Source organism: Eptatretus burgeri, chromosome 6 (genome assembly GCF_056783735.1).
Source record: "Eptatretus burgeri isolate ZD-2024b chromosome 6, Ebu_testis_v1, whole genome shotgun sequence".
Classification (NCBI taxonomy): domain Eukaryota; kingdom Metazoa; phylum Chordata; class Myxini; order Myxiniformes; family Myxinidae; genus Eptatretus; species Eptatretus burgeri.
The window spans coordinates 26,974,920-26,990,155 of record NC_140966.1 but is presented as its reverse complement, the minus strand read 5'-3'; the positions used below and the strand labels follow the sequence as shown (position 1 = coordinate 26,990,155).

Below are 15,236 nucleotides of genomic sequence, written 5' to 3'. Positions count from 1 at the left end.
AAGAGGAGTTGAATATTTTGGTCATTGAATTCAACCACAAATAATTTTTTGGTCAAATTTGTTTCATGGATTTTGCAAGTATCATCCTCTGCATGACGTCTTCTTGTGACTTGCAAAATCAAAGATTTTTCAAGTATCTTGGTTCGTCGATTTTGTTATTCTGTCTGTTTGTCTGTTCATCGCCTGCAGGTCACAATTTTAAACCGATCTTCACAAAGTTTCACCACATTGTAGATTTTGTCATAAGGAATAAGCCTAATGTTTTTGAGGTCAAAAGGTCAAAAGGCAACATCGGCCAAAGGTCAACAACTGAGGTGGGATTTCTAAAATTGTCAAATTTCATCCGATTGACTTGAAATTTGACAAGGATTTATATTTCAGGTCACTGAATTCAACCAGCGAATTATTTTGAGGTCAACATCGACCAAAAGGGCAACATAGGCCCAAGGTCAACAACTAAGGTGGTATTTCTAAAATCCTCAATTTTCATCCAATTGACTTCAAATTTGAAGAGGATTTTCATATCAGTTCACTCAATTCAAACACCAATTATATTTTTGAGGTCCACATCGGCCGAAATTCTAAAATTGTCAATTTTCATCCGATTGACTTCAAATTTTAAGAGGACATGTATTTCAGGTCACTGAATTCAACTAGCCAATTATTTTTGAGATCAACATGGACCAAAAGGTCAACATAGTCCCAAGGTCAACAACTATGGTGGTTTTTCTAAAATCCTGAATTTTCATCCGATTTACTTGAAATTTAAAGAGGATTTATATTTCAGGTCAATGAATTCAGCCACCAATTATTTTGTAGGTCCACATCGGCAAAAGGTCAACATAGGCCGAAATTCTAAAATTGACAATTTTCACCCGATTCACTTGAAATTTGAAGAGGAGTTGCATATTTGGTCATTTAATTCAACCACCAATGATTTTTGAGGTCAGATTTGTTTTATGGATTCTGCAAGTATCGTGCTCTGCACGACGTCGTTGTCTTGTTATTCTGTTTGTTTGTCTGTCTGTCGCCTACAGGTCACAATTCGAAACTGATTATCATTAAACTTTACCAAATAATAGAGGTAGTCTCAACTGAGAAGCCTATTGATTTTGAGGTCGAATGTCTGAAATCGTCATTTTTCATCCGATTGACTTGAAATTTGAACAAGATTTGCAAATTACGTCACTGAATTGGAAACCAACTATTTTGGGGGTCGAAAGGTCAACTCGAGGTCAAACTTCTAAAATCATCAAATTTATTGGAAAAATTACCAATTTAAGTGATAATAAAACAGCAATTGCATAGTATATTAATGAATTGGGAAACTAAATATTTTTGAGATCAAAAGGTAAAAGGTCAACTCAAGGTCAAACTTCTGAAATCTTCAATTTTCAAATGAAAAAATCGTCAGTTTACATTCTATTAACTTGAAAGTTGAACAGGATTTGCATAACCCATCACTGAATTTTGAAAGGAAATATTTTTGATGTCAAAGGTCAACTCAAGGTCAAACTTATAAAATCATCAACTTTAATCTGAAAAATCATCAATTTTAATCTGATTAACCTGAAAATTAAGCAGCAATTTCATTGTACATTGCTGACTTTGGAAACCAACTATTTTGAGGTCAAAAGGTCAAAGGTCAACTCAAGGTAAACCTTCTAAAATCATCAATTTCAATCTGAAAAAAAGAATCAATTTTCATCCGATTGACTTCAACTTTGATATTGTGAATTATAATCTTAATGAAATGGACAATTTGATGTAACCATGGCAACCTTTGGAGAGGGTGGATTTTGCAAGAATCATACTCCGCACGACATCGTTTTTCTTGTTTGTTTGTCTGTTTTTTGTTTGTGTGCAGGATATCTCAAAAAGTTGTGGACAGATCCGGATGAAATTTTGTGGACAGGTTCGGTATGTGACAAGGAATAATTGATTCTATTTTGGTGACGATCCAGATCCGGCTACTAGAATTTTTGAGTGATTCTTCACCATTGAGAGACAGGGCCAAAACGATATATTGTTGCGGGGCTGGGTATCGGCGACGAGCACGACCACTAGATGGAGCTGCAGGGTCGACTCCACCGATCACCTGGAATGTATAGGTTGTCACCCCGGATAACTCTGGAGCCGACGGGTCCCTTATCAGACCGAAGTTCGCCAATAGATCAACCACATGGGGTAGGGTCGATTGCCAATTTCAATTTACCTAAATGCCCACGTCATCCAAACTACCGGGCAAATTCACCCTCGACGATGCTCGTACGGAACGGGCCGCTAGCGTACTCAAACCGTGTGCGACTCGAGCGGACGGTCACTGAGCTTCCGTTGGTCCAAATGTCCCTTTACAGCGGCAACAGCCTGGCTATTTCTCCAACACGCACCGTGTTAAACCAATAGAAGAAAGACAAAAACGAACTGATACATTTAACACATGGGTTTATTTATAATGGAGCAGGGGAGCATGTAAGAAGCAGTCTTTATTGAGGCCTCCAGCTCGGAGGGAAAGGACGAGCTGAAGTCCAGATTCTGCCTCGGACCCGTCCACCTCATGTGGTCTTCGAGCTGAGTCGAACCTGGCACCAGCGAGAGGCGAGCCGAATCCAGACACCGGCGAGCCACGATCAGCCTCCAAAGCTCCGGCGGATCCTCACACGCTCCAGAACACGTGCTGGTGAAGACGAGGTGCCGATCCTTCGCAACCCGCTCGAGTAGATTCAACCAAACAACCGCCAACCACTTTCTGTGCCCTCCATTCCCTTTTTATACCTCTCGGGCGCGGCTCGCTCAGGAGTCGCCCGTTCGCCGTGGGTGGGACCTGACCTTTCCCCTACTCGGCGCACCGCCAAGCGAATCGGTCGGTGGGGCATGTCGCATTCCATGATTTGGAGTGCCCAAGCGAGCCGATGGGTCGGGCCTGACCTTTCCCCTACTCGGCATGCCGCCAAGCGAATCGGTGGGTGGGGCATGTCACATTCCATGACTTGGAGTGGCCAAGCGAGCGCGCGGAGAATGCCGGGAGCAGAGGGTTTTCATTGGTGTTGTAAAAATAAAAGGAAACCCTGACTATCAAAATAACTTCGCAGCACATGTACATTTAATCACCCACTAGACACGGGACAAGGGAGCTATCTATCCACATTTACTTATCGATATAACTGAGCTATTGGAACCTGAATGTCTGCATGCACAAGGTTTCCAGATTCTCAACAATATAGAATGATATCTCAAAAAGTTGTGGACGGATTCAGACGAAACTTGGTGGACACTTTGGGTGTCTTGCAAGGACGAATTGATTTGATTTTGGTGAAGATCCAAATCCGGATCTGGATACGAGAATTATCTAATTTTTCTCCCCCGCTGCGTGGCGGAAGGGGGATATTGTTGTCACCCAGTGCATTCGGCTGTCCGTCCGTCCATCCGGGCGTCAACATTTATAGCTGAGTGCGATAACTCATAAACTGTTCGCCATATCGATTTGAAATTCGGGTCACACATGTACCACCTGAAAAGGAAGAACTCTATTGATTTTGGGCATGGCCAGATCCAAGATGGCCGACTGGGGTGGCCATCTTGAAAAAATGTTTTTTTCGCCATATCGATTTGAAATTTGGGTCACACATGTACCACCTGAAAAGGAAGAACCCTATTGATTTTGGGCGTGGCCAGATCCAAGATGGCCGACTGGGGCGGCGTCAACATTTATAGTTGTTAGTGCGATAGCTCATAAACTGTTTGCCATATCGATTTGAAATTCGGGTCACACATGTACCACCTGAAAAGGAAGAACCCTATTGATTTTGGGCGTGGCCGGATCCAAGATGGCCGACTGGGGCGGCCATCTTGAAAAAAATGTTTTTGTAATAAACGGAAAACCGCTTCTCTGATTTCAATTATTTTTGGTTACTACGTTCCTCACCCCTGGGGAACTTTTTTGAGATGATGACCAAATGGTGTCTTGTTTCCAATTCACCTCCCTCATTATCTGGAATATGTATGATCTTTTTCATTCAATGGCGGGGGATTCCCCATCTCTGATGGTATATTTTTAAAGTGATTCTTGAGCATTCAGAAATAGGGCCGAAAACGATATAGTGCTGTATAGCATGACATTTCAAAAATGTCTTGGCCCTATATGTTCTCATGGATCAGGCATTACGTGGCAGAGGTATGCGCTCCACCAAGTGCCCTTCTAGTTGTTCTTGTGTGTTTATGATATTTATCATTTCATTGGGCACATAAAATATGTTTCGGCAGTTTCAAATTGTAGAGCTTACAATCTGGGATGGGTTGCCTCTTCGATGCAGGGTATTGGAAATCAGAGTGCAGGAATTTGGAAATCGGCCAAGGTGCTGGCAGTAGCTTACCTACTCTTCACGAAGAACACTAGCGGATTTTTTTAACATCCACTAACTAATGACGGCAGACAGGACATCAAGTTTAACATCCGTCCAGGGGATGGCACACAATTTGATGAATAATCCTGCATGTGAAACACCAGGTTGAGAGTTTATAGCCTGGCCGGGATTCAAACCCAGGCGAGACAGTTCTCAGATGTGAGCGTGCATACCTCTCGGCTATACTTTCAGCCTCTTGTGGTGATTGTCATTGACATACAGCATTTTTTGACCAAGAAATACGACCTTTAAAATACTTCACTGTTGGTAAAGTTTAAATACCCAATATGAACAGTGCATCAAACCTGAAAACGAAATGAACATGATTACAGTCGAGTTCCTATCATCACTGGTCGGGTAGTCGGCGATTAAACCGTCTCCCCCACCAGGTTTCCTGGTGAGGAGGGTGTTTAGATATGGACACCCAGCAGGATTAAAAACAAAACCTATCAAAGGACAGAGGAGCTACTTGTGAGCCAACGGCCATCCATATCGAGTGCCCAGCTGTGTCTGCGGATGTCCTCCTGCAGTTTGGTTACTTCTTATTAGGAGGTTGGTGGCAGGATTTGCACTCCAGCCACCGTAAAACCCTTCATTCCACAAAACATTATCGAAGCATAAAAAAAATCTGAAAACCCACTCCATGGGAGTACCTCCTGTGCAACTTCCCTTCTCAGAGCAGCTCATTGGATGATGGGATTGGGGCAAAGCCTTCGGGACCCCCAATCTTTGATGAGAGGAGGGAAACCACGGGGTAACATCCCTGGGTCAGATTGTGGGAGAGTGTGTCGGAGTGGTGTTGAGGTGTCGTTCACCAGACGGCGGTTTCCTTGGGTTAACCTGAAGCGGTCCTTTCGGGTGGGTGCCTGGAATGTTCTATCCCAAAGAGAGGATGATCACCTGTCTCTGTTATAATCTGAGCTCAAGCGTTTGGACATCGGTATTACAGCACTCTCTGAGGTATGGAGACCGGATTTCGGCGAGATCATGGTGGGTGGTTACACCAACTATTGGTCTGGTCACTCTGATGGTTACCATACCCAAGGAGTTGCTGCAGCTGTGTCCAATAAGCTGACCCCAATGATAATTGAGGTAACACCGGTCAACGAGCGTATTATGAGATTAAGGATTCGTCACTCCTTAGGTGTCATTTCCCTCGTCTCTGTTTATGCTCCGACTGAGGCGAGTGATCTCACAGTGAAGGACGCATTCTATGCCACGCTCGAGTCTGTGGTTGATCAGTGCCCCAAGCGAGATACACTTCTAGTCTTGGGGAATTTTAATGCATCGACTGGAACTGATAGGGATGGTTATGAGACGTGTGTTGGTCCCCATGGGTCTGGAACTGTGAACCTGAATAGCACTAAGTTCCTCGACTTTGCAAGAAGTCATGGACTTAGGGTGACCATTTCATGGTTTCAGCGAACCTCAAGCTCATCGCTGGACTTCCAACGCTGGTGGTGTGGCAAAGGAGATTGACCATGTGCTCGTTGATGGTCACTGGAGGATGATCCAGAACTGCAGGGTCTACCGGAGTGCTCAGTTCCTCAATACTTATGACCGGCTTGTTGTAGCAACTCTTAAGTTGCACCTTAAATCCAGGAGAATGGTACCATCCCAGCCTTGGCTTTATGTTTGCAAGCTCAAGGATAAGAGGGTAGCTGAGGAGTTTGCGAACAAGCTGAGTGGAGATTTGGGGAGTTGGGGTGCTTTGGGAGATCCTGAAGAGTTGTGGAGTGCCTTCAAGACCACCATCCTTGATGTTGCCGGTGGATGTCTTGGAATTCACCGTAGGGCGAAGAAGAATTTTGTCCCTCAAGGGACACTGGATACCATTGACCAGAGTCACAGGGCCAGACTGAATGGTGATGCTGAGCTGTTCAGGGAGCTGAGGCATAAAACTGTGTGTGCGATTTGGGTGGACAAGGAGGCCTTTGTGCAAGGAATGTGTGAGGGGGTAGAGTATCACCTGTGGTCAAGTAATTCTCATCCTGCTTACAGGGGAATTCACGCATTGCGTTCATCCAAGCCCATCCCTTAGTGTACTGCAATTACGAGGTCCGTCTAAAATGTAACGGGACTGAGCATGCTGTGTGCTCCACTTACACAACTTGAATGAACGGGTTGCGTCACAGTCTTTCACAACATTCCAGCAATATATATGATTGGTGATGGCTGACTGTGCTCATTGTGTGATTTTTTTTACAGGTCGTGCTTTGCACGTTGTCCAGTCTGTCATCACGCTATGAATCATGAGCAGAGAGCCAATCTGAAGTTTCTTGCCAAGCTTGGCAAAACACCGTTCGAATCCTTCGCAATGCTGCAACAAGTCTACGTGGAAGAAACGATGTCACGTACACGTGCATTTGAATGGCACAAGAGGTTCAAAGAGGGATGGGAGGAGGTTGAAGACGATCCACGGTCTGGAAGACCTTCAACGAGCAAAACGGTGGACAACATCGAGCGTGTAAAGCAGATGGTGCGCGCAGATCATTGACTCACGGTGTGGATGATTGCTGAGGAACTTTCCATCAACAAGGATACTGTCTGGAGCATCATTATTGAAAATCTCAAAATGTGCAAGGTGTGCGCAAAGATGGTCCCCAAGCTGTTGCCCGAGGACCAGAAACAGCAAAGGGTCACTGTCTGTCAAGACAATATCGAGCGTCTCGAGGACAATCCAGGTCTTCTCGGGAGAGTCATTACTGGCGCTGAATCGTGGATATTCGAATACGATCCCGAGACCAAACGGCAGATTCGTCATTGGAAAAGTCCGGCATCACCAAGACCAAAGAAAGCATGGATGTCGAAGTCGAAGGTCAAGGTGATGCTCATTGTGTTTTTTGACATCAAGTGCATCGTCCACTTCGAGTTTCTCCCACAGGGTCAAACAGTGAATCAATATGTGTTCAAGGAGATCCTCCGGCACCTCATGAGATCAGTCCGGGACAAGAGGAGGGATCTGTGGGAGAACAATGCCTGGATGCTCCAGTTTGCTCCACCATGACAACGCCCCTGCTCACAGTGCCCTGAGCATCTGACAGTTTCTGGCGGAGAGGAACGTGCCAACTATGGAGCACCACCCGTATTCGCCAGACTTGGCCCCTTGTGATTTTTTCCTATTCCCCAAGCTCAAGGGGGTGATAAAGGGGACCCGATTTCCTGATGGGGAGGCCATCAAAAGGGTCGTGACGACGGAGCTCCGGAGGATTCCAGAAGAAGCCTTCCGGGGGTGCATCGAATCATGGAAGAAGAGGATGGACAAGTTTGTGAGACTGGAGGGAAACTATCTTGAAGGGTACAAGCTGTGATTTCAATATATTTTTTGGAATAAAATTTCTGTGAAGTTAATCCCGTTACTTTTTAGATGGACCTCGTGGAGCAGAGGGTGGTATGCTGTTGAGAGAGGAGTCCGAAGTAAAGACCCGCTGGATCGGTTACTTTGAGCAGTTGTCCCAGGCTGATCCCCCAGCTGTCGAGTTGGATGTCAAGGGTTTTACAATCGCTGTTGCTGACCCTCCAATCAACTGTGGTCCACCTTCATTTGTGGAAACAGGCTGCGGTGAACCGGTTGAAATGGGGTAAAGCTCCAGGGATCTGTGTCATCCATGCTGAACTTCTCAAGGCTGGTGGAAATGCTGCACTCGTATCGTTGCATGCAGTTCTGTGCTTTGCCTGGAACACAGGCATCATCCCAACTGATTGCAAGAGGGGCCTTGTTGTCCCCCTCTGGAAAGGCAAGGGTGATCGCCAAGACTGCAACAACTACTGAGGGGTGACGCTGCTCTCAATGCCGGGCAACGTAACAGCTTTGCTTAGATAATTATTGAGAGAGTTTCCCACCGTCTGCTTGAGCACCAGCGTCCAGAGCAGTCAGGCTTTACAGCAAAGAGGTCAACGATTGACCATATCCTTGCTCTTCAGGTCCTCACCGAACGCAGACGAGAGTTTCGGCAGGGGCTGCTTGCAGCCTATGTTGATCTCTGTAAAGTGTTTGATTCAGTGAATCGGGATGCCCTCTGGAGGATTCTTGGTCTTTGTGGGGTGCCACCAAAACTGATCGATTTGATGTATGAACTCTACTCTGGTACTGAGAGTGCTGTGAGATGTGGTGGTACCATCTCTGACTTATTTCCAGTTGTTACTGGAGTTTGTCAGGGGTGTGTTCTGGCCCCCATACTTTTCAGCACTTGTATGGACTGGATTCTTGGGAGGATGTCGGAGAGATCAAGCTGCGGTGCATCGTTTGGGAACGTCAAGATCTCTGACCTTGATTTCGAAGATGATGCAGTCATCTTTGCGGAGACTTTAGATATCCTTTTGGGGGCCCTCGAGGTGCTGAATGAGGAGTCGGAGCCCCTGGGATTACGGGTTTCCTGGGTCAAAACTAAGATCCAGGCTTTCATTGACATTTTGGATGCTGCTGTCCTGTCTGTGCCTGTTTGTGGTGAGGATGTTGAGGTCGTGGAGAGATTCACTTACCTTGGCAGTGATATTCATGTCTCTGCTGGGTGTGACTCAGAGGTCAACAGCTGTCTGGGTCGGGCCTGGGGAGTCATGGATTCACTGGATCATGGGATGTGGCGCTGCCGGTACCTGTGCGGGAGGACGAAAGTCCAAGTCTTCAGGTCCTTGGTGCTTCCAGTCTTTCTCGATGGATGTGAGACTTGGACTCTGACCAGGGATCTGAGACGGAGACTTAATTCCTTTGGTACCAGGTCTTTTCGGAGAATCCTTGGCTATTGCTGGTCAGACTTTGTGTCCACCGTTGCTGAGAGAGACTGAAATAAGATTTGTTACCTGCATAGTCCGTGAGCATCAGCTGTGGCTGTATGGACACGTGGCTCGTTTTCCTGACGCTGATCCTGCTCGCCAGATTCTCTCAGCGAGGGAGTCTCGTGAGTGGAGGAGGCCAATGGGCTAACCACGTGCCTCGTGGTTGCAGCAGGTTGATCGGCATCTCAAGGAGATGGGGATGGGCCAGGCATCTGCCTGGGGGATGGCCAGACGGAGGCCCCTAGAGTACCAGCGGAAAGTGGATGCAGCGACGCACTGCTCTGGCGCATGCTCCCATACCTGACCTGACCTATCATCAGGCAGAAAACAATGCAGAATCGAAAAAAAAATGCAATGATGACGGTATTTACATGATTCTGTTGTTTCCACCTCTTGAACCACTCTTTTGTCATCATGCACTCACTGCATCCTGATGGAATGTATAGATTCCAAACACTTAGGATGAGAAATGCTATTGGAGGCAAGAATCTTGCCAAAGTACCAGCAAACAATGTCATACTTCTTCAAAAGACTGGAATTTTATTTAAACATCTAAAAAATGAGTGCCATCATGTAAACAGTCAGCTTAACATCCTTTCCAACAAATAGGATACAACACTATGATATAACGCATCGCTTACAAAAAAATATAATGCCTTGTTTGCAAGTGATAGTATGCCTGAGTGTGATATAAAGCCCTCTTTGCACATTGAGACATCTGAAAGGAAGCCAAGTCCCAAGGTAAGCTTCGAAACCACCACAGCTAACTTTGTTTCATCCCTCTGTCCTCTTCCAGTTCACCCAGGTCACACACATTGTTGTAGAATTCCACACCTGGTTACACTCCCAAACTTGAAGCTGAACACTCACCATTCCTTTGTTCCCACATTGTCTTAACCGTGGAACCAACTCAATGTGTCTGCTGTCTCGTGCACAACACTCCAGTCTTTCAAGAATGCCGCTCATCATTACCTCATGCTTTATCCCATTCCAACCCATGCACTCATATACTCTTGCTGACCACCCTCTAGGACTTTTTTTAAGTGATTGGGGATACTTTTAGGATGGTATGTCGAGGAAGCATTTCTGTGCCCATCTCAAGTTCCCCTGAGAGTATTTGAGGTCAACACGAGAGTGTAGCCTTTCTCTACATGTACACCAGACCGTAAGCTAGAATCGAACCCACCACCACTGGGATGTCAATCCAGTGTCCTCACCACTAGACAGCTACCATAATTGAATGTTTGGTGACAAATGTTTTGTTCAGAATGAAATACTGTATTCCAGACTTTGAATATCTCTTACTACAATCCCCATGATAATGTTGATTTTAGTATGAGGTATTCCAGATGCAGGGAACATTATAATGATTATGATACTTCAGCAGTGATATGCTAATACCATTTACGATTTTATGAATAGTGACGTATTTCTTTTCCAATGGGTGGTGTGTGTCCAGGCAACAAAAGGCATACATTGCCACACAAGGTCCTCTGGCTGAAACCACAGAAGACTTCTGGAGGATGCTCTGGGAGCAGAATTCCACCATTGTGGTGATGCTAACCAAGCTTCGCGAAATGGGCCGGGTGAGCAATGCAATACTGCAGGCCTTCTCAAAATATGGCATACGGCATACTGATGTGTGTGTTCAATCTCATAACGTGACATTTTAGTCTCATTACCTCCGCCACCGAAGGTGAAGGAGGTTACGTTTTCACCCCTTTCTGTTTGTTTGTCTGTCTGTCTGTTTGTTTGTGTTCAGGATATTTCAAAAAGTTGTGGACGGATCCGGATGAAATTTTGTGGACAGGTTCGGTGTGCGACTAGGACGAACTGATTAGATTTTGGTGAAGATCCGGATCAGAATACTAGAATTTTAAAAGTGATTCTTCACCATTGAGAGATAGGGCCGAAAACGATATATAGCACGATATCTCAAAAAGTTGTGGACGGATTTGGATGAAACTGGGTGGACAGGTTAGGTATGTCGCAAGGACGAATTGATTCGATTTTGTTGAAGATCTGAATCCGGATACGAGAATCATTTAATTTTTAAAGTGATTCTTCACCATTGAGAGACGGGGCCAAAAACGATTCAGTGCTGTGTAGCATGATATTTCAAAAATGTAATGGGCCCGATATGTTGTCGTGGATCAGGCATTACGTGGCGGAGGTATGCCCTCCACAGAGTGCCCTTCTAGTTGTCGAATGGTTTAATGACGTCACATTGAAAACATTAAAAAGTACCAAGAACTCCAAATTTGATGGTAAGAAATAGTTTTGCAAATAAATTAAAGTTAAAAACAAACTATATGTTTTGATATGTTTCATTTTTTACATCTCACAATTAAAAATTAAGTTCATTAACAAAATGTTTTTGGCTGCAGGGTCTAAGGCTCATGGGGGAGCAGCAACACAAATCATGATCACACATATGCATACAAATACAGTAGATAATACTTGACCTGACTTCAGACAAATGCAGCCACAGAGCTTGGGGGAAGTGATATCACTTCTCAGAGCATTTTGTGTACCAGAAACATCTTTATGACATTGCTTTTCTCTGAAAACTCATCGGAGTAATTACGCTTGAATTTCCTCCTCCCAACAGATGATAATCGATGGGGTTTATTTGGCCTCTATCCTTTAAATGGTGAATTTAAGCAAGGAATGAGCAAGTAATATTTTGAGTCCTTGAAAGTCAACCCGATATCACTCGACGAGAATGAGAATGATAATCGACCTCCCAGACTCGGAGAAGATGCTCTAAGTCTAACCATTATGCCACTCAGTGTGATTTACATTCAAATGTTAATTATTTTTTATGTTGAATCAGCAATTTCCAGGTTGCATGCACGTGTTCTTCCATTACCTCCTTGTGGTTAACCTCTCCAAAATTAGGCTTAATGCACACCTCCACTTTTGTTCCTCTTTTCACCCGTTTGTGCAACCGCCTTCCTGAGGCCATTCAATTCCATTGGAACAGCCTTCCTCAGCGGTGCACTGCCTTCTGCCCCCTCCCCTTCCCTGCCTGCTGACTTATCTTCCCCCATTAACCTTGCCTGGCCCTCTTACTTGTGGGTTACTGTGTTTCCTCCCCTCCTCTCTTTTTTTTTCCTGTTAGTTCCCTTGATTTTTTTTTTTTTTGCCATCCACCTATCGCCTCATTATTGGTTCGTTACTCACTCTCCCATGAACCTGGATCTTGTGTAGAAAGCAGAAATGACCCATGGCAACAATAAAACCAGATGAATTGTCACAAGAGAGAAAAAATATTTTTTAACATGACGTTGTGTACCTGTTACTTTTCACTGCGGAAAAAACATAAATTACAAATTGCTCAATGGGACAGCTGCATTAGATGTATAAATGTATAATTACACATTTCATTAATAAACACATTGGTTTGAAGAATTATATTTGAAGCATAAACATCCTAATATATACTGTTGGTGAAAGAATACATTTGCGTTTGCAAGTCAAAAATAAATCGTGCATCATAATTTACATAACAAGGTAAAGAAAAAGAGTAAGAATCAGGAGAAAATAAAATAGAAACTCAACCAATCATGGAGGGGTGAAGTGCAAAATGGACAGAACGCGAGCACTCGGAAATTTCCTTTGTCGTTCGTTGGATTCAATGTGATGAAACACGTTGGGCAAGAGCATCGAGTGGGAAACATCACACTGTAGCCATGATGCCTCAGGGACCCTTTTCACTCCATTATCCTGTACTGCCGCTTGAAGGACTGCAGGTCTTAATGGCATTTTCAGCTCGGGATCACGTGAAGGGACGATTTTCCCAGTATTCTCTTTTCCTCCTCGTCATCACTTGAGGATGCTAGCCAAGCCAGGATATGTTGCCATTGTATTATATCTTCATACAAAAGAGCACCTTACATGGTCGACAGACAGATGCACAAGCTTTGGGTTGCTTGCCAAAAAGCATTTGCTAATGAATACGTATGGATGAATACATACTGTGTTGTACCAATCTTTTTGACACCTCCATGTTACTCGGTTCCCAGGCCCTAAAATATCCAAGTGCTGCTCAGTTTCTGTCTCATTTGACTCTGTGCGGCTGCCATGCTCAGCTGTATCAGGCTTCCTCTCACGTACTGCCTGCATTCGGTCTCTTTTCGGCTTAGGAATGAATTATTTAATTTTAACAGATGAATCATTGTTGTATTTGATGAAAACTGACTATAAACTCAAATCCTTATAATCATGTTCAAATATCAGAATAAATATTTGTATGCTCCACAATATAATGAAGTAATTGATTTTCTGCCGAGTAAGAATGCATAAGGGAAGTGGGAGATCGGGGTGGGAGGCTACATTGAGAAAATTAAGATGGATAAATGGAGAAGAATTTAGGGGTGACGAATAAGAAGGAAAGGATGTGAGAGGAGTGCTGGGGATGTGGAGAGAAAGAGAGAGGTAGGGAAGTTGAGAGGAGAGAGCAGTGGGGAGGGGGAGGAAGGAAAAGAATAAACCACATGGGTTGGCATCTTATAAGGATGGGGGGATTTTTTTTGCCATTGCTGATTGCAAATGAGAAAGTGACATCACAAAGATGGCCATTATGATTATATATAAGTCAGCCATTATGATTGTCTGAAGTCAAGCCCACTGCTGTCTCTGTTTGTGCGTGATTCTTGTTTCAGCTCCTTTACCATTGATAGACCATGTTTAAAAAATAATAGCAACAAGAAAAAGATATAAAATGTCATAGCCCCAGTTGTTTTATTTGTAGTTTTGCTGTATGCAGTTAAAGGACTCACCCATTTTTGTGTACAACTAAAGTGGCCGCCAGTCTACAGTCAGCCATCTTTGATCAGATCGCAAAATAAAGTGAGGCACACATATATGCCATCATTTAATGTGCATGTGTGAAGTTTGAACAAAATCGGACCATGCATGTCCGAGAAATAGTTGGGGACACATTTGAGTAACAAAATGGCTGGCAGTCAGCCATCTTCGATCTGATCTAAAAAAAAAAAAATGATGTTCTTATGTCAGCCATCATTCATTATCTGTTTGCCAAGTTTGAACAAGATCGGTAAATGCATGTTCGAGAAATAGTTGGGGACACATTTAAGTAACAAAATGGGTGGCAGTCAGCCATCTTGGATCTGATCTAAAAAAAAAACTAGCATCCATTGAAGACAAAGTCTGCGATGTCCCCCGCCATAGTAAATGAGGATTCACAAAGTTATATTCCCTAAGCGTGTGCAATATGTATGTGAAGTTTCCCCTCGATCTGACCAGCCGTTCTGGAGAAGATGTTTGATGGTTTTAGGGTAAATTCAATATGGCCGCCAAACCATGTGACCTATCAACGATAAATTAACAAACTTCTGAAAGGATGTCTTGGGGAAAGTGTACGTGAAATTTTGCCTCAATCTGTCCAGCCGTTCTGGAGAAGATTTTTAACATTTATTAATTTTCAATCCAAGATGGCTGACGAACCATGTGACCTATGACATCATAAATTTACATTCTGCCTCCAATCCTCCAGTGGAATATATGTGTGAAGTTTAGTGTTAATCGGATGAGGTGTGTTTTTCTATCCAAGATGGCTGCCAAACCATGTGACTTGTGACGTCATAATTTTTACTATGTATGCAGACATGATGGAAGATGATAGTTGCAAATTTTTGCTTCGTTACGTTATGTGATTCAAGAGAAAACATTATTTAATATTTTTCTTGAATCCAACATGGCTGCCAAACCATGTGACCTAACAATTAAAAAATATCAAAAGGCTCCAGTTCACCACTTGCTTGATATGTGTACCAAATTTCGTAAATATATCTTGAGGTGATTTGTAGTTAAGCTCCGGAAACGAAATGTGACGGACGGACGGAACCCATTTCTATATCCCCCGCCAACTTCGTTGGTTGGCGGGGGATAAAAAAAAAACCCCGTTGTTGAACACATCCTCAACCATTTCTCGAACATGCATTTACCGATCTTGTTCAAACTTGGCAAACTGATAATGAATGATGGCTTACAGAGGAACATCATTTTTTTAATGATGTCCATGAAACACCT

At 43.9% G+C, this 15,236-nt stretch overlaps 1 protein-coding gene across 7 annotated transcripts in view; it reads left to right on the top strand.

Moving 5' to 3' along the window:
* Positions 1-15,236, top strand: part of LOC147024432 (receptor-type tyrosine-protein phosphatase delta-like) — an 881,646-nt gene that overhangs the window by 783,152 nt on the left and 83,258 nt on the right. For all 7 annotated transcript variants that reach the window (XM_085884376.1, XM_085884379.1, XM_085884375.1 and 4 more), the window contains one exon: positions 10,639-10,765. In XM_085884376.1, coding sequence (XP_085740502.1) covers positions 10,639-10,765 — 127 coding nt within the window. The remainder of the gene's footprint in view (positions 1-10,638; positions 10,766-15,236) is intronic.